The 27,227-nt window shown below is 44.4% G+C and overlaps 1 protein-coding gene across 1 annotated transcript in view; it reads left to right on the top strand.

The window, feature by feature from the left end:
* The window catches only part of TRABD2B (TraB domain containing 2B), a 289,072-nt gene that overhangs the window by 196,581 nt on the left and 65,264 nt on the right, over positions 1-27,227 (top strand). Inside the window, exon 3 of the mRNA XM_070748959.1 lies at positions 7,814-7,960. Coding sequence (XP_070605060.1) covers positions 7,814-7,960 — 147 coding nt within the window. The remainder of the gene's footprint in view (positions 1-7,813; positions 7,961-27,227) is intronic.

The raw sequence follows: 27,227 nt of genomic DNA, 5'->3' as shown, positions 1-27,227 counted from the left end.
GGTGAGGTTGCACCACATGCAGGCACATCTCCGCTCCTGCCCATACAGGGTCCCGGGTTCATCCCGCCAGCTTTGGGGGGTGGCAACAGCTTCGCGGGGGCTGCTGCAGGCACCTGTGGTCAGGTCTGGTCTCCGCCAGCTCCGCCTGTGGGGGCGCTGGGGGTACCTGTCCCACCTGGGGCGGGGGTGGGGGGTTGGATTCCTCCCCCACCGGCCATTATGCCACCGGTCCCATTCATGTATCCTCCGGGGCTTGGGGTGCTGGGCTCGGGGGCCACCACGGTGTGGGACCCGTTCGCCAGCATCAAGCCTGGGGCCATCCCTTGCGGGTTGCCCGCCACACCTTTAGGGTACCATCTGCACCCGTCAGTTAAGGAGGCAATCTGGCGGGGGGAGTACGTTGATTTGTTCTCCATCTTGAACAGGGAGGTCCCTAAACAGGACAAGGAGGTGGTCCCTGGGGAGAAGGTGAAAAAGACAAAGGTCACGAAATGCTTCAGCTCGTGGCTGTATGCCTTTCTGACCTTTGCGTCGGTGGTCATTCAGAGGCAGCCGGGGAGGGCCGCTGCCTTGCTGAAGTACATCGACCTGATAGCGAGGGCCCATTTTGAATATGGGGGCACCATATGGAGGCATTACGACAAGGGTTTCCGTATGCGTATTGCCCATGACCCCTACTTGCCTTGGGATATGGTGGTTCCGGACCTGTGGTTCCAGGCCACGCATATGTCAGGGAAGGAGGGCTGTGATAGGACCGATAGCGGTCACTTTATGGAGGAGGAGCCGGCGACGCCCGCGCCGGCCAAGGCCGTTGCGGGTGTGGTTGGTAAAGGGGCCTCTCTCGTGTGCCACGAATTTGCGGCGAAGGGGGCGTGTTTTCGCCCCATTTGCCGGTTTCGTCACGCCTGCGGAAGTTGTGGGGGAAACCATTCCGCAGCCGTGTGCCCCCGCCCCAAGAAGGGGATTGAAAAGAAAGGCTCGGGTCCCCCAAAGCCTCCCCCACCTGCTGGGGGAAAAGGGGCCCAGCCCAATTAATTTAGTGGTGCTTGAGGGTTGGTTGGGCGACTACCACCCTCGCTCGAGAGCGGCCGCTCTCTTGCTAGGTTTTTCAGAGGGATTTAGGATCCCTTATCAGGGTGTTAGGAAGGCCTTCATGTCTGACAACCTTAGGTCGGTTGTTGGTCATGAAGACATTGTTAGGGAGAAGATTGGGAAGGAGGTTGCCGAAGGCAGGGTCCTGGGGCCCTTCTCGGAGCTGCCCTTCCCGAATCTTCGTGTGTCTCCCTTAGGTGTGGTCCCCAAAAAGGCGAGTGGTGAATTTAGGTTGATTCACCATTTGTCTTTTCCAAAAGGGGAGTCAGTGAATGATTTCATTCCTGACGAGTTGTGTTCAGTCCGGTATGCATCCTTTGATGCAGCCGTGACTATGGTTAGGAAGTGTGGGGTGGGAGCCCTTATGGGTAAATGCGACATTAAGTCTGCATTCCGGCTCCTCCCCATACACCCAGACGACTTTGAGCTGTTGGGCTTCCATTTCGAGGGGGGCTATTACGTGGACAGAGCTTTGCCCATGGGGTGCTCTGTCTCGTGCTCTCTTTTCGAGAGTTTTAGCACCTTCTTGGAGTGGGCGCTCAGGAGGCAAAGTGGTCTGGGTACGGTCGTTCACTACCTTGATGATTTCCTGTTGGCGGGGCCTGCGCATTCAGAGCAATGTTTTGCTTTGATGCGGGACTTCGAAGCCCTTTGTGCTCAATTAGGGGTGCCTTTAGCCTCTGAGAAGACCGAAGGCCCCGCCACCAGGATTACCTTTCTGGGTATTGAATTGGACTCAGAGGAGCAATCTTCCAGATTGCCCCTAGAGAAGTTGGTAAAGATTAAGCGGAAGCTTGATGAGGTCCTGGGCTGCCGGAAGGTGACCCTACGGCAGCTTCAGGAATTGGCAGGCATTCTTAATTTTGCCTGTCGGGTAGTTGTTCCTGGAAGGGCTTTTTCCAGGAGGTTGTATGATGCGATGAAGGGGCTCCGTTTGCCCCATCATCGTACCCGCCTTTGCGCTGGGGTCAGGGCTGACCTCGGCGTGTGGCGGGATTTTTTGGATAGATTTAACGGGTTGTCTTTTTGGAGGCACGAGCTTCTGTTGGAAGCTGAGTTGCAGCTCTGCTCTGACGCCGCGGGGACTTGTGGTTTCGGGGTAGTGTTAGGTGACCAGTGGTGCTGGTCGGCATGGCCTCCGGAATGGAGTGCCTCTTCGTTGGTTAAGGACCTTACGTTCCTGGAGCTCTTCCCCTTAATAGTGGCCTTAGAGCTTTGGGGGGAGCAGTTTAGGGACAAGACCGTGCACTTTTGGTGTGACAACCTAGCGGTTGTCCATGTGGTGAATGCCCTGTCCTCGAAGAGCGACAGGGTCATGCGGCTTGTCCGCCATTTTGTGCACAGGTCCTTGTCTCTAAACGCATTGTTTTTGGCTAAGCATGTCCCCGGGTTAGATAACGGGGTTGCTGACGCCTTGTCCCGTGGTCAGTTGTCCAGGTTTCGGACCCTGGCCCCGTGGGCCCGAGAATTGCCAGAAGTGTTCCCCAGCCACCTCTGGAGTCTGGGAGGGATCCAGAGTGGTGGAGAGGCGAGGCATCCCGGGCAATCTCCTTGTCTGTAGCGCCCGGCACCCTCAGGGCATACCAGCGTGCAGGTAAGGAGTTTGGGGAGTTTAGGCAGGGCAGGGGTTACCAGCTTAGTTGGCCTGTCCCTGTAGAGCATTTGGCCAAGTTTTGCGTCCAACTCAGGCAGCGTGGCCTGTCAGTTAGGACGATTCGGTCCCGGCTAGCCGGCCTCGCCTTTCTGTCCAAGGCGGGGGGGTTTGCTGATCTTTCGGGTGACTTTCGCATCCGGAAGATGCTGGAGGGCTGGCTTAGGGAGCAAGCGGGGGCCCCAGGTGACACTCGTCAGGCTCTGACGGTGGAGCAGCTGTCTTTAATCAACGTGGTTTTTGGCAGTCTGTGTTCCTCATTGTACGAGGCCCGTCTTTTTAGGGCAGCGGCTTGTGTCATGTTTTTTGGGGCCCTTCGGGTAAGCGAGGCCATGGCTTCGTCTCAGGCTGACACTTCGCTCCGGGCCTTCCAGTTCGCTGATCTGGCCTTTAGACAAGGGGGGGTGTCCCTTGTAGTGAGGAGGTCTAAAACGGATCAGCTGCGCAGAGGGGTTACCTTAAATCTTAGTGCGGCCACCGTCCAGTCGGTGTGTCCGGTGGCCGCCCTACAGCTTTATTGTGGTATGAGGGGGTCAGGTCAGGGGTACCTGTTTAGGCATTGTGATGGTACCCCTCTGACCCGTTTCCAATTCTGGGCTTTAGTATCTAGGGCGATGGCCCAGGTGGGCATGGATCCCGCCGGCTATGGAACGCATTCGTTCCGTATCGGCGCCGCCACTAGCGTGGCACTTTCTGGTTTCCCGGCCCACCGGATTCGGGAGATCGGCCGCTGGCGGTCAGCGGCATATTTGGGTTATGTTAGGCCCGCTGAGGATCCCAGGCAGGGCTTAGGCTAGGTAACCTCTCTGTGTCTGTGTCCTCTTGCAGGTCCCCAGGCTAGCACGAAACCGACGGCGCTGCTGTGTGGCCACAGCATGATTTTCTGGGCCGGCCGCGCGGCAGCCAGGAGCGCCATCGGGACCCACCTGTCCCTGGGGCGGTGGGTCAACGTTACCTGGATGGGCCGGAGAGGTATGCGGTGGGAGGGTCTCCTACCGGCGTTGCTGGGCGGTCAGCATTCTGTGGCTGCGCCCGGCAATATGGGGGGCGGCTCCTGGAGTCGCGCCCAAAGGGGTCTGGGCGGGCAGCGTCCTGTGGCCGCACCCAGGTGGCTGGTATTGCACTTAGGTGGCAATGACCTGTGCATACTGGGAGGCCTGGCGCTGCTCATCCAGGCACGCGAAGACCTGCGAAGGCTTCGTGAGGTCTGGCCCACCACGCAAGTGGTGTGGTCAGAAATATTACCTAGGATTGTGTGGAGGGATGCCTCTTCCCTTAGGGCCATTCACCGGGCTAGGCGACGGGTGAATAGGGCTATGGGTAAAACAGTTAGAGAGTTGGGTGGAGTAGTAATACCTCATCCCCTTATATCAATAGACCAGCCATGGCTCTACCGTGATGATGGCGTTCACCTGTCTGACCAGGGGAACGCCATCTTCTTACAGGACCTGCAGCGGTCTCTGCGTGAGCTGGCGCAGCTAGAGGGGGGAGTCGGGGGGCCAAGATAGAGATCTGACCCCCGCTCCTGTGGCAGGTTAGGGGCGGAAAATTGGGTGGTTTAGCAACCGCGCGTTCTCCCTTGGGCATCTTTGGGGATGATTGACAGGTTCTCTGCAAGCTCATGGAGGGAGTTTCTGCCTGAGCAGCTGGGGGGAACCTGTCTTTGGGTCCTGCACCTTTAATTCCCCGATTCGGGTTAGCCGGTGGGACCCCCCTCATGCACAGCATGGCAGAAAAGGTCACAGGTGACGGCCTGGCCCTCACCTGGACCTTGCATCGAGATACGCCCATGAGTTGCCCAGGAATGTTTACTGGCATAACGTCATTTCCGCCCCGGAAGTATTTGTTTGACCCTGCAGGTCCATTTCCGGGTCATAGTTGTTTATGCTAATTTATGCAAAGTATTTGAATAAATTATGCAAATTTATGTTAATAAAAATGACCCAATTTTAAATCCAGCTCTGGTGTCCGTGTCGTTACTCCGTCTCTCCAGCAAGGGCAGCGCCGGACTTACCCGGCAGGCAGGCTTTGCTGGAGGGACCGGGAGACACGGTCCCTCATGGCGGCCGCCATTTTGGATCCCGGGCGAAGTCTCGCGATGCGAGACTTCGCTCGGGAGATCGGGGCCTGATTGGCCAGGCCCTGATTGGTCCGGGCGGGGCCTGCTTGCCCTATATAAGGGCGAGCAGGCCCGGGGCTCTCCCTTTTCGCCCGGACTGAGCTTCAGAGCAGACACCCGCCCGCCCTCCACTATTTTGCAGTGTGCTTAGGGGTCGCCTTAGGGGGCCGAATGGGAATTTTTTGCAGTTCTGCCTCTTAGCTGAGCTGTTTTTTCGCCCATTCCACACTGGGGTGATGGCTGTGCGGTTAGGGGGTGCTTGCATTAATTAGGTTAATTGGCTTACCTTTGGTCATTTGGGTAGGCAGGTTAGGGGCGGAAAATTGGGTGGTTTAGCAACCGCGCGTTCTCCCTTGGGCATCTTTGGGGATGATTGACAGGTTCTCTGCAAGCTCATGGAGGGAGTTTCTGCCTGAGCAGCTGGGGGGAACCTGTCTTTGGGTCCTGCACCTTTAATTCCCCGATTCGGGTTAGCCGGTGGGACCCCCCTCATGCACAGCATGGCAGAAAAGGTCACAGGTGACGGCCTGGCCCTCACCTGGACCTTGCATCGAGATACGCCCATGAGTTGCCCAGGAATGTTTACTGGCATAACGTCATTTCCGCCCCGGAAGTATTTGTTTGACCCTGCAGGTCCATTTCCGGGTCATAGTTGTTTATGCTAATTTATGCAAAGTATTTGAATAAATTATGCAAATTTATGTTAATAAAAATGACCCAATTTTAAATCCAGCTCTGGTGTCCGTGTCGTTACTCCGTCTCTCCAGCAATGCTCAGCTTGTTTGACATGCCTAAAAATATATTGATGGAAAGATTTGGGGAACTTTCAGTTACAGTTCCTGTGAAAATTGCCATTCTCAGAAGTCTAAAACTTTCTTCACAAATCTACACTACAAAATTTTCCATGACCTGTGAAATATGAGATTACTATCTTTTTAATCTAAACATGCTGCAAAAACCATAGGTTCAGAAGATTTACCTTCTGAGGCTTGTAGGCTGGAGGGGAAATACCTCATCTGAGGATTTCCTGTGGATTCTATATTCTGAATTTATAAAAACTTCAGGCAAAAACGGTTGTTTGGGAGATGTTAAAATGTCTAAATGTTAAGCTGTTTTCCAGATATGTTAACTATTATTTCGGTTGCACTAGTTAATATTTTTATCAGTTCAAGGTAACCTGGATTTGATTCAGACAGCAGTGTAGACGTACCATTGCCATGGGACAAACATGAGAAATAGATTCAGGATATGCCCGTAATGTGGTGAAGTTCTCACAATTATCCACCATTATTCATATGATTGATTTTGGCACTTTTAAATTCAGGAACTGCCCATAACTCTATCTGCATGAGCAATCATATTTTTATTTAATATTATTTGAAAAACCTAGACCAGTGATGGTGAACCTTTTTTCCCTCAGGTACTGAAAAGGTGTGCAGGTGTGCTATCGCCCATGCCTGAGTGTCCACACCCATAATTCAATGCCTGGGGAGGGTGAAAACAGCTTCTCCCATCCCTGGGAGGCTCTCTGGAGGCCAGAAACTGTTTCCCAACTTCTGGTGGGCCCAGTAGGTTTGTGTTTCACCCTCCCCAGGCTCTGAAGGCTTCTCTGGAGCCTGGGGATGGTAAAAATACTCTCCCCCATCCCCCTGGAGGCTTGCTGGAAGCCAAAAACACCCTCCCAAAGCCTCTGTGTGAGGCTGGCACACACATGCATGTTGGAGCTGAGCTAGGGCAATGGCTTGCGTGCCAGCAGATGTGGCTCTGTGTGCCACCTGTGGCACCTGTGCCATAAGTTCGCCATCACTGACCTAGACATTATCAGCAGGAGTGGATTGCTATTACTGCTGCTACTGGTGCACTGTGCGTGCAACTTTGGTTGTCTTATGTGTGTGTGCGCATGTTATCTGCACGCATCCCCAGGAAGTTTTTGCTTCTGTGTAGGAAGCAAAAACACACTGAAATCTTGTGAGGGGACGTGCACACATGAGATTACAGTGATTTTTTTTTTTGCTTCCGCACAAAAATTTCCAAAACTAGCAACTCAGAGTAATATGAGATCTGGAAAAATTGGTACGATTGGATAGGTAACAAAAGTAAAGACATGAATAAAATGTGAAAGGATGTATCAAAAGGAATAGAGAAAAATATAACGTACTGTATGTATCTATAAAGAGGTGATATAAGAAATGTAACAAATGTAAGATATCAGGTTTAAATCTGTATTAAATCATAGAAATTTTGGGGTTTTTTCTTTTTTAAAATTTGGAAAATTAATAAACATTATTTTATTTAAAAATTTTTTTAAAAAAATTCCAAAATCTCATGCACACGCACATCCCCTCATGAGATTTTGCTTCTGCGCATGTGCACAAAATAAAAAATATGAGAAATTGAATTAAAAAGATGGCGGCGCCCATAGGACTGCCACTGGAGTAGTCACACACAAATTGCAGAGAGTGTCGTGGGGTAGACAAAACAGATGCCTCATGCAGCATCCTGCCAGCCAAAACAGGGCATGGGAGGCTGCACATAGGCCCCTCTACTCCATTTTTAACCTGAACAGCCTCCTGCAGCACTTTATTGGCCAAAATGGCACGTGGGAGAGTGCAGGGGGGCACACAAGGGCTCTGCACAGCCTGGTTTTGGCTGGCAGCATGCTGCAGGAGGCAGTGGAGGTCGAAAATGGGCTACAGGGTAACTGCACCATTTTGGCCAGCAGAGGCGCCATGGGCCAATCCTTTGATATTTCTAGGCCAGTCCTGTTGGTCTGATGTAAGCATCCCATGGACCAGATCCAGCCTGTGGGCCTTGAGTCTGATACCCCTGCTATAGCTCAACATATCTGGAATGTGTCAGATAAGGGAATGCAGAATGTGTGAAACCATGCAAATGTTTTATTCTTTAGTTTATATTGTTATCTAAATATATGAATTTCCAATGTTTTTCAGGTGCTGTTTGCTTTGAATCAAACATTATTACAACATGAAAGTCTTCGAGCTGGCAGCTGGCAGGCTCCTTACACAACTGAAGACCTTATCAAGCATTACAATTGTGGTGACCTAAATGCTGTTATATTCAATCATGATTCTTCACAGGTACAATAATTTCACAATTGTCTTACATTTGGGCAAGACCAAAAAGATATAATTATTGCCTCTCACCAGTACAGCTGTTTCAAATTTAGTTTTACATTTCTTTGGCTTGTTCTATTATCTGGCTTGAATACATATGTGGAGAGGTTAAAACAGGTATCACCTGATGATATTTTCCTGTCCCCCTAATTTCCCAAAATAAGTATTTGAATTATCACTGGAGAGATAAGGAACATTTTATGACATTCGCAGGCATCAATTCTTATTTTATTAAACTAAGCTAAATTTAACTAAACCAGGATATAGTGTTTATGAATCTGTGGAATAATCAAGAGTTTGTTTATATGTGGAAGTATAACTAAATCCTTGAAATAGGTATAAGAATTAAGGAAAACATTATATTTGACTGTAATTCAGTGTACATCGTTGGTTAAAATTATAAAATTAAAGAAAATCTCCTGAAGACAGAGCGTGAGTTTTGTTCATATACATACATTAATGGTAGTCAGAACTCAGAGTGGATCTTCTTTCAAACATTTCTTTGGATCTAATCGAAAGCTGGTCCTGTCCTCAGTTAAAGATGCATCTCTTCTCAGTGATCTTTCTAATTGTGATCATGTGTCCCACTTTTCTGTGACATACGAGATGCTGTGAATTAATCAATAGCTAATTAAACTCAGCTTAGGCTTTTGGTTTCAGTGCATTTTATTTAGAGTTAGTTATAGATATGAATCTGTATCCCATTTGCTGGGTTTCATTCTCTCCCTCTCACCCACAAACTAGGTCAATAAAAAAGAAGAAAATATTATCTTTTAAGTCATCATTACTTTTCTAGGTCTGTCCAAACCTGCAAATAAAATTGTTACAAACTGCATGATCCCACATACAATGCTCACCTCTGCCATTTGGGCGAGACCATTGTAGAATTGAATAATAATTTAGAGATACGATCAGGGGTGGGCAGCAGGCAGGACGGGGTGGAACCCAGTTCCACCGGTGGAACTGAAGCTGTGTCCCCAGCTCCAGCTGACTATCCCCGCTTCCATCTTCCTCCTCTTCCTCAGAAAGCGGCAGGGAGACCAGCACCGGCAGGAGTTGCAGGGGGGCCATTTCCTCCCCCCTCTTTTCTCAACAGCCAATCGGCACCCATTCGCCTAGCTACTCAGCCTGAGGCAGGGAGCGACCTAGGAAGGAGAGGCAGGAAACACAAAGCAAATTGTCACCCCAGAGAGCGACACTGGTGAGGTTGTAAGTCAAGGACTTTAAACAGTTCATTGAAGGATGATGATCGTTCAAGTCATTCCCATCTGGTTACATGGCCAGCAAGCCACGCCCACCCAGTCACAGGACCATCAAGCCACACCCACAGTGTGGCAGTAAAACGTTTGACTGCCCATTACTTGATACGATTACAAATAAATAATCCTTAAAAGGCCTTTACATTGTCCTAAGACAGGGATGGCGAACATTTTTTTGGCTCAGGTGCCAAAAGTGTGTGTGTGCATGCCATATGAGTGTGCAATGTGCCCACACCCATAATGCAATGCCTCCCCCCCATGCATATGCATAACACCCCTGCTTTGCTTCCCCAACACTTGTGCAAAGGCCTCAGTGAAGCTTCCAGATTTCTGGTAGGCCTGTTGGGCTGTTTTTCACTGTCTCCAGGCTTCAGGAAAGCATCCCAAAGCCAGGGAAGGGCAAAAAATGGCCCAATGGGCCAACCAGATGTTCAGGAATGAACTTCTGGTTGGCCCATTGGGCCATTTTTCACTGTCCCCAGTGTTCAGGAAAGCTTCTTGAAATCTGAGAAGAGCAAAAATGGCTAAACAAAAGGCCAAAAATCAGCTGTCCAGGGCACGCATGCGCACTGGAGTTGACATAGGGCAGGGGTCCCCAAACTTGACAACTTTAAGACTTGTAGACTTCAACTCCCAGAATTCTCCAGCCAGATATGCTGGATGGAGAATTCTGGGAGTTGAAGTCCACAAGTCTTAAAGTTGCCAAGTTTGAAGACCTCTGACATAGGGCAACGCATAGCATGCCCTCAGATATGGTTCTGCTGCCAACTGTGGCACGTGTGCCATAGGTTCGCCATCATTGTCCTAAGACATCAATTCTTCCGAATCTGCCCCAGTGACATTTTCCAGATTTTGGCTGTCCCAAATAACAGCAGTATTTTTGATATAAATCTGTGTAGTTGCAAACAATGACTTGATGACCCATCATCAAAATCGAGCATATTTTGATTTTGACCTGTTCCATAAAGCAATCAAGCAACAGATTTTAACAGATTCAACAGATTTCACAATGACAGTTGAAGGCTTATTAAAACAGGGTGCAAAACATGTGCAAAAGGAATAAACAACGGAAGTGGTAAGACCATGTGGTTACTTTAAAAGCATTTATTATGTCGGGGGGGGGGGAGTTTGATGCTCTTATTAGAAGAAGGTCAAAACATTTCCATCTAGAACTCAGATGTCAAACTTCTGACCCGTGAGCCAGATGCATCAAGCCCTGGCTACTCCCACCCCTAGCAAAGGAGAGAAAAGTCATGATACTTCATATGACGAGAACATGACATGAATTTGACACCCCTGATCTAGAAGAACCATAAATACTTATTCTAGGAGATCTTATAACATGAAAATAGGTTTTGTAGGAGTAAGTTGCATTGATCAAAACTATTCGAAACAATGGTTTTGGAGTTACAGTGGTACCTCTACCTACGAACGTCTCTACTTACAAACTTTTCTAGATAAGAACCGGGTGTTCAAGATTTTTTTGCCTCTTCTCAAAAACCATTTTCCACTTACAAACCTGACCCTCCGAAATTGTAACTGGAGAAGGCAGGGAGCAGCCTCCGTAGGGCCTCTGTAGGAATCTCCTGGGCCAGAAACAGGGCCGGAAAAGGTGGGGAGAAGCCTCTGTGGGACTCTCTAGGAATCTCCTGGGAGGAAAGGGGCCAGAAAAGGTGGGGAAACGCCTCTGTGGGGCCTCTTTAGGAATCTTCTGGGAGGAAACAGGGCCAGAAAAGGTGGGGAGAAGCCTCCATGGGGCCTCTTTAGGAATCTCCTGGATGGAAACAGGGCCTCAAACCTCCATGCGGTTTTCCCAATCACATGCATTATTTGCTTTTACATTGATTCCTATGGGGAAAATTGCTTCTTATTACAAACTTTTCTACTTAAGAACCTGGTCACAGAATGAATTAAGTTCATAAGTAAAGGTACCACTCTACTTGGTACTAGATAGCTCAAATTATTATAATCAAAACTCCCCTACAACTCCCCTAAAGCATCTCAAAGGATTCCAGCTGCAAAATGATCAAACCAGCTTATAGCACTTTGCCAATCTTGACTTGCTTTCTGCTCTCTCCTCTTTTGCTTGTCTTCTCAGCACACTGGAAATTCTTATGTTCTACACATGTCTTTGGTTTCCTGGAGAAACACTGCAATATCAGATTGTAGATTAATTTATGTAGAGTTGTTCTTTATGTTTTGGTCTAATGATGGATTAAAAAGAGTTTTGAATGGAATGTGTACATAGTATAAAGTTAACTGCAAGTGCTTGCAAAGCCTTTAAACATGATTCCCTCTTCTTGGGACAGAAGACCTGATAATAATTGAGTTTGTATCCAAAGAGGAAATGAACATTATGGCAATAAGTTAAGAGGCCAGTTAATTTCCTAAACATGTCATAATTCATCCATAATTTGTGTGTCATATGACTTTGGGTGGGATCTATTGCTTTCTCTTAGATCTTCTATATCATAATGAATTTCGAAATACTTCTGTGGTTTTCTAACTTCCAACCTATTCAGGCAAACACAGTTTATACATCTGTAACTGCCATCAGCAAAAGGTAATACAGTGATACCTTGTCTTACAAACTTAATTGGTTCCGGGACGAAGTTCTTAAGGTGAAAAGTTTGTAAGATGAAACAATGTTTCCTATAGGAATCAATGGAAAAGCGATTAATGCGTGCAAGCCCAAAATTCACCCCTTTTGCCAGCCGAAGCACCCGTTTTTGCACTGCTGGGATTCCCCTGAGGCTCCCCTCCATGGGAAACCCCACCTCTGGACTTCTGTGTTTTTGTGATGGTGCAGGGGAATCCCAGCATTGCAAAAACGAATGGCAACGGAAGTCCGGAGGTGGGGTTTCCCAGTGAAGGGAGCATCAGTAAAATCACAGCATCGCAAAAAACACCGAAGTCCTTGAAACCCCACCTCTGGACCTCTGTGTTTTTGTGATGCTGCAATTTCACTGAGGCTCCCCTCACTGGGAAACCTCACCTCCAGACTTCCGTTGCCAGCGAAGCGCCCGTTTTTGCGCTTCTGGGATTCCCCTGCTGGGATTCCCCTGCAGCATCACAAAAACAGGGAAGTCCGGAGGTGGGGTTTCCCATGGAGGGGAGCCTCAGGGGAATCCTAGCAGTGCAAAAACGGGTGCTTCGCTGGCAACGGAAGTCCGGAGGCGGGGCATCCCAGCGGCGGCGGTAGGTTTGTAAGGTGAAAATAGTTGGTAAGAAGAGGCAAAAAAATCTTAAACCCCGGGTTTGTATCTTGAAAAGTTTGTATGACGAGGCGTTTGTAAGACGAGGTATCACTGTACAATGGAATCTGATCCATCCACTTTAAGGACTTCTGTGTCACTGCTTAAATCACTTAAGTTTAAATGATTTGGATTCATTTGGAAGCCTCAAATATATCTGATAATGGGTTTTAAAAATAAACAGAGTGCTATCCTTCAAATAAATAGAGCAGGGAGGGGGAGCTTGTATTTTCCCGAATATAGTAATGAACAGCAACTTGTCTCTGACAGTAAAATAAAAATCTCCACATAACCGTTACAAAAAGTGAGGAGAACACATGTTTTTCAGTAAAAATCAATTATACCATCTTGATTTTAATTTCCACTGGGAACTTGAACAGCAAACAAAACAAACAAAAGTTTGTATCGTTGGTGTGATTGTGTTACATTTTTCTCTCCATAGTTTTCTCACTTAAATCCTTATTTAATCTCAGTAAGGCTGAACAAAACAAAGTTTATTTAGTTGAAGCATGTCAGAGAAACACAATAGGAAACAGCTCACTTTGTTGTAAGGGGTTTCTGCAACATACTTGACTAATAAATTTACAGCACATTTTCTGGCAAAGCTGTCAAAGCGATACAAAACTTAACATTCTTGAAAACAAAGAAAGAGGTTGTGATTTCTCCTTCATTGCTCTCTGAGTGGATAGCCTTTGCTTTCAAGGAAGATTTCCCTGTTCAGATTTATGTTTCCATTAACATTTCCTGAGATTTGATTTGTGTAACCATTTCAATACCCATGCTAACTTCCATCTACTTTAGCCTTCATCTCATACTCAACTACCATATTTTTGGAGTAGAAGACGCACCTTAGTTTTTGGGAAGGAAAACAGGGAAAAGAATCTGCTTACCAGGTATTCATCTGGCTAAAATCCTTAGTCTAATCAGCTTCAGCACATTATTTTATCCCCTGGTTAGGGCTTTAAAAAAACTTTGTTCGGAGAGCGTAACAATGAAAGAATTTCCAAGTCAGTAAGAGCTAGGAACATCATTAGCACCTGGAAAGAAACATTCAAAGCAAGAATCAATGGAAAAAACCCTGCAAAGACTTAGGGCTTTGAAAACATTATTCGCAGAGAGTAACAATAAAAGAGCTTGCAAGCTGGTAAGAGCTGGAAACATTGTTAGCACCTGGTAAGAGCTGGGAAGAAACAAGTTAGAGCAAGTTAGGCCAATGGTGGGGGAAACCTACAAAGACTTAGGGCTTGGAAAACATTATTCACAGAGAGTAACAATGAAAGAACTTGCAAGCTGGGAAGAGCTGGGAAAACTTTTAGCACCTGGTTAGGGTTGGAAAGAAACTTATTCAGAGCAAGTTAGAGCAATGAAAAAAAACACCTGCAAAGACTTAGAGCTTGGAAAACATTATTTGCAGAGAAAAACAATGAAAGTTCCTGCAAGATAAGAGCTGGGAAGATCATTAGCAGCTAGTTGGGGCACCCAAATTATCAGCCTCTTTTAGGGAGGAAAAATGTGCATCTTATACTTCAAAAAATACGGTATGTGTTTCTAGAGTATAGCCTCCGCTTGTGGTGCCATTTCTAAACTGATTGAAGTTTCTAGCTTTCTAACTCCACACTGTCTGAAGTCATTATAATATAGTATAAACAGACATATATCCATATTCATTTAGTTCTTTTTGTCATGAGTATTAGCTATAGAGGGAGTTTTCTCTAAAGTTAAGTTTACAATTTCTGATTGGCTCCTATTATAAAGTCACATAATCATGTTAACATGCATTTTAGCGATCATCTGTTCATCATTTGTATACAATCCTGTTTCAAAGTCAGTCACACAATTATTCAATACCATAAATTCTTTTTGTCTTATTTCACTCTTTCTGATAACTGTAAATAGGAAAACCATTGACAGTTATGTCCTCTGCCAACAGTTGTTCTTTATTTTGTTTTGTATTCCGCTTGACAGAATTCTATTGTCTCATGATATGTTAACCATTTGTGTTTGTTTCTTGTTTCTTGTATATACCATGCTTGTTATGCTCAGAACACAAAGAAAGAAACACAAAGGTGTTTCAGGCACAAACTGGATTCAGTATTCCATATTCTTAGTATAGCATAGGGTGATTTTAAAAAAATCTACATTAACCTTGATTTTATCATTCCACAAATATTCGTGCCACCCAAATCTCAGGTCATGGCCTTCTAACTCTAAAAGTCTTGTTTCTCGACAATTACATACTGTAAACTATAATGTGGAAATCAGAAAGTTAAATTTGGGGCGGGGACCATTATTTGATTCCAACAATTGATTAAGTTAGGAATTATGGTCACTAAGATGGCTACTAATTATGGCTACTAACAGGGCCGCCGATAGACGGGTACTACAGGGAGCGCGGTACCGGGCCCCGGGCAAATTGGGGCCCGCAGTCAGCGGCTCCTTGCACTGAGGTCCCGCTCGCAGCTGTCCCCCGGCTCCTCCTCGATGCCACGGTTTTTGGCGCTTTCCTGCTGTGCCTGTGCCCCAAAGAAGGAAGGCAGGAAGAAGGAGAGCTCCATTCGTCGCGCCTTTTTCCCGCCTTCCTTCTTTGGGGCACAGCAGGAGAGCGCCGAAAACTGCAGCATCGAGCAGGAGCAGAAGCCGGGGGACAGCTGCGAGCGGGAGCCCCAGGACGGAAGTACCGGCAGCGCCCCGCCCAGCTGGATCTTTCCTGGCGTCGGCGGCAAGTGTGTCCTTTGTGGCCCGGTGGGAGGGCACTGGCGGTAGGAGGGGGGGATGGCTGCAACGGCCGCAGGCAGTCGCGAGGAGAGAGCTCCAGGCGGCCCGCTACAGATCCGAAGCAAGGCATCCGAAGAGGGCCTCGGCTTAAGGCAACATACGTATTTTAGGCTGGGGGGGGGTTAGCCGACTCGCTTTCCCGCTTGCGTTTTGGACTCTTTCGGGGCAACCCTGGCTTGATTATTGAGCGCTCTCTCGCTCTCTCTCAGCTGACTGCAAGCGGGAGCCCTGACGAGAGACATAGCAAGAGAGGCAGAGAGAGAGAAAAAGAAAGAGAGACATAGCAAGAGAAAAAGAGAGACTTAGCAAGAGAGGCAGAGAGAGAGAGAAAGAGAAAGAAAGAGAGACATATAAGAGAGGCAGAGAGAGAGAAAGAGAGGCAGAGAAAGAGAGACAGAGCAAGAAAGAGAGACAGCAAGAGAGGCAGAGAAAGAGAGAGAGAAAGAGACATAGCAAGAGAGGCAGAGAGAGAGAAAAAGAAAGAGAGATAGCAAGAGAAAAAGAGAGACTTAGCAAGAGAGGCAGAGAGAGAGAGAGAGAAAGAGAAAGAAAGAGAGACATATAAGAGAGGCAGAGAGAGAGAGACAGAGCAAGAAAGAGAGACAGCAAGAGAGGCAGAGAAAGAGAGAGAGAAAGAGAGACATAGCAAGAGAGGCAGAGAGAGAGAAAAAGAAAGAGAGACATAGCAAGAGAGGCAGAGAGAGAGAAAAAGAAAGAGAGACATAGCAAGAGAAAAAGAGAGACTTAGCAAGAGAGGCAGAGAGAGAGAGAAAGAGAAAAAAAGAGAGACATAGCAAGAGAGACAGAGAGAGAGAGAAAGAGAGACATAGCAAGAGAGGCAGAGAAAGAGACAGAGCAAGAAAGAGAGACAGCAAGAGAGGCAGAGAAAGAGAGAGAGAAAGAGAGACATAGCAAGAGAGGCAGAGAGAGAGAAAAAGAAAGAGACATAGCAAGAGAAAAAGAGAGACTTAGCAAGAGAGGCAGAGAGAGAGAGAGAAAGAGAAAGAAAGAAAGATAGCAAGAGAGGCAAAGAGAAAGAAAGAGACATATAGCAAGACAGTGAAAGAGGGAGAGAAAAAAGCAAGAAAGAGATAGCAAGAGAGACAGAGAGAGAGAGAGCAAGGGAGAGAGAAAGACAGAGGAAGGGAAGGAGGGAGAGAGAAAGAGAGCAAAAAAGAGAGGAAGAAAGAAAGACGGATGGAGAGAGAGAAAGAAGGGAAGGAAGGAAAGAAAAGAGAGAAAGAGGGAGAAATAGAGCGAAAGGGAGGAAGAGAGAGGGTTTTTTTGTCCAAACTTTTCTTTAGCCCGCCTCCCCTTTTCAATGTTCCCCAGGATTTTGAAAATATGAATAATGTGCCACGGCTCAAAAAAGGTTGGGAAACACTGACTTATACAACGATAGAATCCCTGTATTATCAGAGGGTCTCCAACCTTGGAGACTTTAAGACTTGCGGACTTCAATTCCCAGAGTTCCCCAGGCAGCTTTGCTGGCTGAGGAACTCTAGGAGTTGAAGTCCGCAAGTCTTAAAGTCGCCAAGATTGGAGACCTCCTGCTCTATCTACACTGTTCAAAAAAATAAAGGAAACACTTAAACAACACAATATAACTCCAAGTAAATCAAACTTCTGTGAAATCAAACTGTACACTTAGGAAGCAACGCTGATTGACAACTTGGAGTTTATATTGTGTTGTTTAAGTGTTCCCTTCACTTTTTTTTGAGCAGTGTACTTTGAAATTAACTTGGATACCACGGGCTCGTTCAGACCTGCGTTCACCGATGGGCGTAAAAACTAGATCGAAAAGGATATTGAGATGTGAAGCAATATGAAATTGTATTTGGTTTTTTTTTTAACAGCTCCTATTTTAATACCACTGATAACTACACAACCCCCTGAATAATTAGAATAGAATAACAGTGGGAAGGCACCTTGGAGGTCTTCTAGTCCAACCCCCTGCTTAGACAGGAATCCTACACTACTTCAGACAGATGATTTTTTTTAAAAAAAAGTAGTTATTATGTAAACATTAAAAAAATAAGATAGTACATAATCTATCATTTTACAATACTGTATACTTATTTGTTTGTTTAAATTTTGTATTTGCATTTTATAAGACAAGCAACAAAACAACACAACATAACAAACACCACCCCCATCCCTTTTGAACTGTTATCCTCACAGTTCCTTCTTTATATAGTTATACGGCCTGTAACATCAGCGGTTATTATATGATTATTCTATAGTTCCAGTAAAACTAAGGTCAAGTTGTTGCTATCATAATCTTATGAATAAAGTTAATTCTGGGAACATCGGGTTTTATTTACAGCTATTTTCAGATGATTATCTAACATCTTCTTAAAAACTTTAAAAAAGTAGTTTTAAAATGGCGGGGGGGGGGGGCGCCCCAGACACTTAGGCTGTAAGGGGCCCCAAAATTCCTGATGGCGGCCCTGGCTACTAAGATGGTTCAATATATTTAGAACTGTAAGCTTTATTGATTCATAAGAGGCTGAATCTTTATCAATCACAAATCATTTGTATATCTCATTTATAATTGATTTTAGTTAAGGAAGTAGTCAAACTCTTGATTTCTCTCAGTGATAGTTGACAGATAATGTAGGCTTATAAAAGCCATCGGTTGTTACACTATTGTAAAAATGTTGCCTATCTAACTATACATAATGTGCCGCTCTGGGAGTCAAACTATACATAATGTGCCGCTCTGGGGAGATTGGGCATTTTCATATTCAAACTCTGGGGAACAATTTGTAACACAATTTCTGTTGTGTTGGATTTTTGAGCTTCTTTATAGTTAGTTAGGCATGCTGGTTTCAAAACTGTAGTTAGTTTTCTTCTATCACATCAAGGTTTTTCTCTATACCTTATAAAAATTATGAGGTTGCAACATGAGCATAAAATTGCAATTTTTACATAACCATCTTGCTAACTTCCCCGAAAATCTTGGGTGAATATTTTTAAACGAACACAACAAGCAGGGTGAGTGATTCCACCAAGATTTGAAGGTCATGGAGCAGGGGTGGGCTACTGCCCGAACTGGGGGGGGGGACGCAGTGGGGTAGCGGAAATGGAGCTCCACCCCAGAGCACCCAATTTGCATTGAAATATGTTGAAAGAAAATGCAGGGTTTTCTGCATATCTATCTATCTATCTATCTATCTATCTATCTATCTATCTATCTATCTATCTATCTATCTATCTATCTACCTACCTACCTACCTACCTACCTACCTACCTACCTACCTACCTATCTAGAATTAAGGAAGATGCCATGCTTATTTATTGATCAACTGTCCAATTGCAAGATTTACATATTGTTCCCAGCCAAATTATTCATATTATAGAGCCTCAATGGTTAGAGTGCAGTATTGCAAGCTACTTCTGCTCATCATTGGCAGATCGAATCTCAGTAGGCTCAAGGTTGACTCAGCCTTCCATCCTTCTAAGGTTGGTAAAATGAGGACCCAGATTGTTGGGGGCAATATGCTTACTCTCTGTAAACCGCTTAGAGAGGGATGTAAAGCACTGTGAAGCGGTATATAAGTCTAAATGCTAAATTATGGAGCAATTATACTGGCTCTGAGTCCCTTTAAGGAAAAATAAAATTGCTTGTTTCTTTGACTTTCTCGGAGCAGAACATTTGTGTTTATGCTCCTTGGCAATAAATTTCAGTCTTGCTTCTATGCATCCCTTTTGAATATGTTATCAGAACATCCTATTTTCAGATCTGTCCTTAAAGATTTAGGACCCTTGATAAGTCTTAATTGCACCATTAACTTGCTTCTGGTCCAACACTGGATGAAACATAGTTGAATGTCTGGACAATTTCCAAATCTGTGGAATGTTCTAGTTACAGAAATATATGAACTGTATAGCCCAAGACCATTAGATACAGTATTAAAAAATGAGGAAAACTGTCATTTTTTTAAGGAATGACATACTTGCATGCCAAGAGCTTTTTTTAAAAAAAAAGTATGCATAATCCATGTTTAGGATATTAGACCAATAATATTTTATATTTATATAAAATAAACTTTATATTGCTAGAGAGTTGGTATGATTTTTTTCATTAAAGTGAAACAAAGCCATTATTTTAAATAAAACTTTGTGAAATAGTTGTAGCCAAGAAAAGATTTAGGTTCCTTAAGCTACTGAAGTAATAAGATTTCTGAGCCTCTAAACCTAGACCTATATTCATTATGCTGATTCTCTGATGACTTGCGATACCTTACTAAAAAATTTTTGTGAATTCTGGAAAAGAGAACACAATGCACCAACACATTGCAGGCTAACTCATTGCTCACTCCAGCAGTTTAATCTTCACCAACTCAAGGTCGGTAAAATGAGGACCTAGATTATGGGGACAATATGCTGACTTTGTAAACTGCTTAGAGAGAATTAGTAAAATAATGTCTAATTTTAAAAATGGATTTCTTCTTTTCCATTTGGTGAGCTTCAGTATTCTTCACTGTCACACAGATTCGTGTAGATTAAAAACATTATCCTCAAAGTCTTTGAAACAGATTCAGATAGACATTATCAAGCCAATCAGATTATATTGCTTCATGAGCATTAAGAAATCAATTAAGGAACTTAAGGTATGTAGGCTAATTAATTATTAGCTAGTAGTAACAATAGGGATACTAAATTTGCTGTGTAAATTCAAAGTCTTTTCAATGATATTTGGCTTTTTCCTAATAGATCAATTTTAATTACAACCAGATTCTAATAAACAAACACTGTGTCTTTTATATAAAATACTATGTTGAGTAAGTAGTGAATGAAATTAACCTATGTTATGAGATATAGATCTTGACTTAGAGATAGGAGACAGAGATACGTTTCCAGAAAGTTCCTGGTTTGTCAAGCTTAAAATTGTATATAACCTGTACTCAGTAGTGGGTTGCTACTGGAACAGTAAAGGATGCCACACCAGCAGTAATGGGCAGCCAAAATTTTTACTGCCACATTGTGGGTGTGGCTTAAGTGTCATGTGAATGTGTAGGGCTGGCTTGCCGGCCATGTGACCAGGTGGAGTGGCTTGAACGATCATCATTGTTTAAGTGAACTGTTAAGTCGACTTACAACCTTACCAGTGTCGCTCATTGGGGTGACAATTTGCTTCGCATTTCCCATGCTCTCCTTCCTGGGTCACCTCCCTGCCTCAAGCTGGGTACCTAGGCAAATGAGTGCTGCCAGAAACATAAATGCTGCCAGTGCCGCTTCCACCCATGCCTTCTGCTTGCACCTCAGGTGGGAGGTGGCTGCACAAGGCTGAAGGGGAGCCAGGCAGGAGAGAGGGAAGCTCGTCCAAGGCCAGGAAGGAGGAAAGAGGGAAAAAGCAAGGAGGATAGCAGGTAATGCTGGTAATGACCTATAAAGCCCTACATGGCATATAGGACCAGAATACCTCCGGGACCGCACAAATCCCAGCGGCCAATCAGGTCCCACAGAGTTGGCCTTCTCTGGGTCCCATCGACTAAACAATGCCGTTTGGCGGGACCCTTCTCTGGGTCGGTCCCAGCCCTCTGGAACCAACTCCCCCCAGAGATTCAAATTGCCCCTACTCTTACCGCCTTCCGCAAGATGTTGAAGACCTATCTATGTCACCAGGCACGGGGGGAATAATTATCTCTTCCCCCACTACCACCTTTTTTTTCCTGACTGTAATACATGAGAATGGTATGATTGTGCAGTAATGATTGTTTTTTAATATTTATGGGTTTCAAATTTCATTTTTAATTTATATTGGATATGTACTCTGTATATTGTATTGTTGTTGTTGTGAGCCACCCCGAGCAGTGTTCCCTCTAATTTTGGGGGTGGGGTGGGCGGAAAAGTATAGTGTCTGAGCGGCAGTCCCTTCGGGACTGGGCGGCACAGAAATATTAAATAAATAAATAAATAAACAAACAAACAAATAAAAAACCCACCCTGTTTTGCCTCAGAGAATTTCAAAATAAAATACTGTACTGTGTGTCTATAACAGTGAGCTCATAATAGGGCAACTCTATCAATATCAAAATGCCACTTAAATAGTTGAGCTAGTTTCAAACTAGATTTTGATTTTCTTTCTCTCTTCCTTACTCCCATTCTTTTTCTTTTTCTTTTCCTTCCTCTCTTTTTCCTATCTGTTTCTCTCTCTTCCTCTCTCTCTCTCCTTCCCTCTCACTCTTTCCCTCTCGGCTTCTGGGCAGGTTTGAAAAACTCTGAGTTGATGATGATTTTTAAGTGAGCGATTGCTCACTGCTCAGCTTAGAGGGAACTATGGCCCCGAGTCTTCGGAGAGGGGCGGCATACAAATCTAATAAATATAAATATATATATAGCAGCAGCAGGAGAAAAAAGGAGAGCCGAGCCGAGACCAGTAATCCAGGAAATGACAGCTTCCGATCAGCTGGTGCTGCACACGCATCTTCATTTCCGCCGGTAGAACTGTGTTCCACCCCGTCCTGCCTGCTGCCCACCCCTGCACACCAGTAGTAAAACTTGAGCTGCACACACAGTTTTGGGTGTCTTGCACATGTGCATGTCCCAGTTTGGTTTTGCTTCTGCGCATGTGCAGGAAGCAAAATCTCGTGAAAGGCCGTGCCCGTGCCTGAGATTTCGACAATGTTTTGCTTCTGTGCATGCGCAGAAGCTAAAAGATCACCAATATCTCTCTAACACGGACACCACCTATATGAAATTTTGCTTCCTATGCATGCGCAGAAGCAAAACCACACTGGGACGTGCATATGCATGCTGGAACACATGTGTGCATCCTGGGACATGCACACACACACGCAAGACACCCAAATCTGCGTGCGCAGAGCACCAGTAGCAGCAGTAGAAGTAATCTGCCCCCGCCTGTAGTCTTAAATTCAGTGCCTTATATTAAGTTTAATAGAAGTGTAGAATAATCTTTCTCTAGGATGTTATTCACTGGTGAAATTTTTCACCATACTATACAAAATTGTCATTTTACTTTTTGCAAATAACTATATTGAGGTTTTTCATATTCTTGTCTGAAAGATGCTTACAGAAAATCAATGAAGTGTAAGGAAGCCATTGTGGTAAATAAAGCACAGGCTCCAATCTGGGTATTCTTGTTCAGTTTGTTTATGTTATTTATTTAGTACAAGTGTTTTCTTGCTACTTCAGTCATTTCCCATCTTTCCACTTTATTTTGTAAACATCTTTCAGCAACAATGTGCAAATACAGTAACAATGTGCAGCAAAATAATAACAAAAGTCAAAAGTTGAAAGAATGTTTTTGAAATAAATTGTTTTTTGTTTTATTTTTCTTTTCTTGTAAAGTATAATGCTTAGGGATAAGATATCCTCTTAATTCTTCTGTCAGAATTCCCAGTAATACACCCACCAAAAGCAGAACTCTGAGGCAGGTAGATTCATCAGAGAACATTTTATTGGGTACATCATATTGGCACAGATGGTGAAAACCAACTTTAAAAGTTCCTGTAGTTTTCACCTAATTAAAAGAGCAAAAGATGCTTCTCCCAGATGTCAGGAATCACATTGTCCAATGAAAATAGCTGGCATACTGCTTGGTCACTCCTCTCCTCCTTCAACAGCCACCTGTTGAGATGACTATGGTTCCCACAGGAAAACTTTTTGTTTTGACTGTCAACTGGTCTATCTACTTCCCCCTATGGTAACTATGAGGCAGCAAAACATGGCTTCAGTCAGGTTTACTTCAGAGTTGACATCTACATTTCATTTGTATTCAAGATTATATAAGCAATTGTATAAGAAAACTGAATAAATATTTTTAGTGATAGAATTTCAGGAACTTTTTGTGAACGATAGTAAGAATTGAGAAGAACGAGGCAGAGATGTGAACTTTTTCATAGATTTGAAATACTCGCAAAAGTCTTCAAAAATTACAGGTTTATCTTCTCAATGTTTAAACTTCTTCTGAAAGTTCTACTCTAGATAGGCAATAGAAGGCCATGGGTTTCTACTTTCTACTATTTCAGATAATACAACAGTTATGGCCCTTCTTGAAATAAGAGATCTGATTTAATAATGACAGGTGTCCTTATCACTTCTAGGGCTGATGACTACAATACAATTTATCTGGCCTGCTTTTGAAAATCATGTTGCATTAGAATGTGACAGCCTGTCTTTTGGCAGCTGAGAACCAACATAATTGTATAATGCTGGTTTTGTGGGCCCTTCATTGACTTCCAGTAGAATACTCAATACAATTTAAAATCCTAATTTTAATCTGTAAAGCCTGATTTGAACCTACAGGGTCTTGATGTTCTTTGCATCCACTTATTTTAGGGATTATCTCCTTCAGGCATAATAAGTGATATTTGTTCATTCTGAATTGGGATTCCCTACTATATGCATGAATGTGGTAGAAAGATGATGGCTAACCTTTTTGTCGTAGTGTGCTGAAAGCGCACAGTGCACCCGTAATGCAATGCTTGGGTCCAGGAGTGGGCTACCATTCCCGGCCCTACTGGAATGGGCTGGGAGCATGACCCTGCTTCCCCCCACCCTGGTGTGCATGTGTGCGTATGCGTGCGAGCACAATTTCCTGTTTTTTCTGCTCATGCGCAGAAGCGAAAAACCCAAGAAATCGGCAAACAAGTAAGTGCCCACTCACTGCTGCCCACCGCCGTTTGCCCCCCCATCTCCCGCTCACTGCCGTTTACCTTACTTGCCATGCAGCATGGGCAGTGGGGGGAGCTATTGCGAGAGGCGGGGCAGGGCAGGCGTAGGTCCGGGAAAGCACCAGTGGTGCTTGCACGCCCAGCATCGCCACCGGAGCTAGGCTATCTATACAAATCTAAATAATAATAATAATAATAATAATAATAATAATAATAATAATAATAATAATATGCACTACACGGCCACCACCGGAACCACATTCCCCACAGTTTAGGCTTGGGCCCACCACTGCTTGGGCCCCTGGTCATGTGTGCATGATCCCCTCCAAATTCCCTCCTGTTTGGATGTAGTGGGCTTCCCTGCAGCCTCCTGGGACCAAAAATGGGCCGTGGAGGGGGGCATGCTGCACCCATGCCCTGTTTTTTTTTATTATTTATTTATTTACTTACTTACTTACTTACTTACTTACTTACTTACTTACTTACTTACTTACTTACTTACTAACTTACTTACTTACTTACTTACTTACTTATTTATTTATATGCCGCCCTTACCGTAGACTTGGGGCAACTAACAACAGTAATAGAAACAGCATATAACAATCCAACATTAAAACAGTTAAAAACCCTTATTATAAAACCAAACATACATACAGACAGACATACCATGCATAAATTTGTAAAGGCCTAGGGGGAAAGAGTATCTCAGTTCCCCCATGCCTGGCGGCAGAGGTGGGTTTTAAGAAGCTTACGAAAGGCAAGGAGGGTGGGGGCAATTCTAATCTCTGGGGGGAGTTGGTTCCAGTAGGCCTCCCTGTAGTCTCTTGGGATCAAAAATGGGCTGTGGTGGACATCACCCTTCCCACTCTCCCCCACTCTCTCTAGTGCATGTGCAGATGTCTCCCACATGTGCCACTCCATCTATGCATGCCAACAATCAGCTGGCTGGCAGGAGGTGCACATGCACAATGGAGTTGAGCTGGGTGATGTGCCCGCAAAGAGGGCTCTATGTGCCTGCTGTGGGATGCATGCCATAGGTTCACCATCACGGTGGTAAGAGAACAGGAGAATTTGGAATGTGGCTCTGATATTGTGATGGAAAGCCTTCAAGAAGGAAGAGATCCTTCTTAGAGCTTTTAGCACCTAAGATGATTGTTGGTTTATAGATGCTGTGATTGATAGGTGGGTTTTTTTTTTACATTTCACTACATACCTCTACCTAAGATGCCTCTACTTACAAACTTTTCTAGATAAGTTCAAGATTTTTTTGCCTCTTCTCAAGAACCATTTTCCACTTACAAACCCGAGCCTCTGAAACTGTAACCGGAAAAGGCAGGGAGAAGCCTCCGTGGGGCCTCTCTAGGAATCTCCTGGGAGGAAACAGGGCTGGAAAAGGAGGGGAGAAGCCTCCATGGGGCCTCTCTAGTAATTTCCTGGGAGGAAACAGGGTCGGAAAAATCAGGGAGGAGAACCACATTGACAAGGTACTTAGCAGCAAGGAAGAAAAACATTCAGATGATTCTCTGGAAGCTATCTCTCTGTAAAGGTATCATTCAGTCCTCGTTACATTAAAAGACAGAACAGGAGGTTTCCTACCTTGTTCAAGTATGAAATTAGAATCCTTTAGCTACAGAATAGCTGGTCTCTAGAAATATCCTGAGAAAATACTGTTATTCTCTTCTTTGCTGCAATACACAATAACATACTATATCAAGTACCCAAGAATGTGGAACATTTGCCATTTGAGAGTGGAGGTGTGCACTCTTCAGATACTGTAGCACAAACTACAGAACTTTCATATTTTTAAAAAACTTGGCAATTCAGGAAAGTGCTGTATTGTGCATAATGTGCACTCGGGGAGAAAATGATAATGTCATTTCCAATTCATCTGAAAATAATTTCCCTGAATCCTACATTTGCGGTAAGTTTTCTGAAACTTTTGCAAAATAAATGACAGCCCATTAGGTAACCATCCATCTGTTAAACCACTGAAGTTTGCAGATGATACAACAGTGATTGGTATCATTCGAGACAACGATGAAACTGCATACAGACGGGATGAACAACTAACCTCGTGGTGCGACCAGAACAATCTGGAACTGAACACATTCAAAACCGTAGAAATGGTGGTAGACTTTAGGAGAAACCTTGCCATTCTACCATGTCTTACAATATTAGACAACACAGTATTAACAGTAGAGACCTTCAAATTTCTAGGTTCTATCATATCTCAAGACTTAAAATGGTCACCTAACATCAAAAATGTCATCAAAAAAAGCACAACAAAGAATGTTCCTTCTGTGCCAACTCAGAAAGCTCAAACTGCCGAAGGAGCTGCTGTTCTACAAAGGAATTACTGAGTCTGCACTTCTATAACTGTCTGGTTCGGTTCTGCAACCCAACAAGACAGACACAGAGTTCAGAGGATAATCAGAACTGCAGAAAAAGCATAAGAGCCAGAGTGGTGCAGCAGATAGAGTGCTGTACTGCAGGCCACTGAAGCTGACTGTAGATCTGTAGGTCAGCAGTTCAAATCTCATCACCGTTGACTCAGCCTTCCATCCTTCGTAGGTGGGTAAAATGAGGACAAGGATTGTGAAGGCAACATGCTGACTCTGTTAAAAAGTGCTATTGCTAACATATTGTAAGCCGCCCTGAATCTAAGGAGAAGGGTGGCATAAAAATCAAATAAATAAACAAACAAATAAATTACTGCCAACCTGATTTCCATTGAGAACCTGTATACTGCACAAAGTGAGCTGTGAAAATATTTATTGACTACTTGTATCCTGGACATAAATTGTTTCAATGCCTACCCTTAAAACGACACTATAGAGCACTGCATACCAAGACAACTAGACACTAGAACATTTTTTCCCAAATGCCATCACTCTGCTAAACAAATAATTCCGTCACCACTGCCAGATTATTAATTAAGGCTGCATTACTATTGCTATTAGTCTTGTTATTGTTCCTATCATCCATCACCTCCCACTTATGACTGTATGACTGTAACTTGTTGCTTATATCCTTATGATTTATATTAATATTGATTTCTGTTGACTTGCTCTTCTTGAGTATTTTAAGCTCACTTTGCTGCTGGGGGTGGGGGAGAACTACTGTTGCTGGTGGCAATGCCTTTCCATCACTCTGAAGTCTAGCTTCCAATTTGGAAAACAAAAAAGCAAATGTGACAAGTACTCTAATAATAGAGTACTCTAACAAATAATCGAAACATTTAAATATATTAAAGGGTTAAATAAGGTCCAGGAGGGAAGTGTTTTTAATAGGAAAGTGAACA

This window comes from Erythrolamprus reginae, chromosome 3 (genome assembly GCF_031021105.1).
Source record: "Erythrolamprus reginae isolate rEryReg1 chromosome 3, rEryReg1.hap1, whole genome shotgun sequence".
NCBI lineage: Eukaryota > Metazoa > Chordata > Lepidosauria > Squamata > Dipsadidae > Erythrolamprus > Erythrolamprus reginae.
Note: the sequence above shows the minus strand (reverse complement) of the source record. Positions and strands in the feature narration are given on the sequence as shown.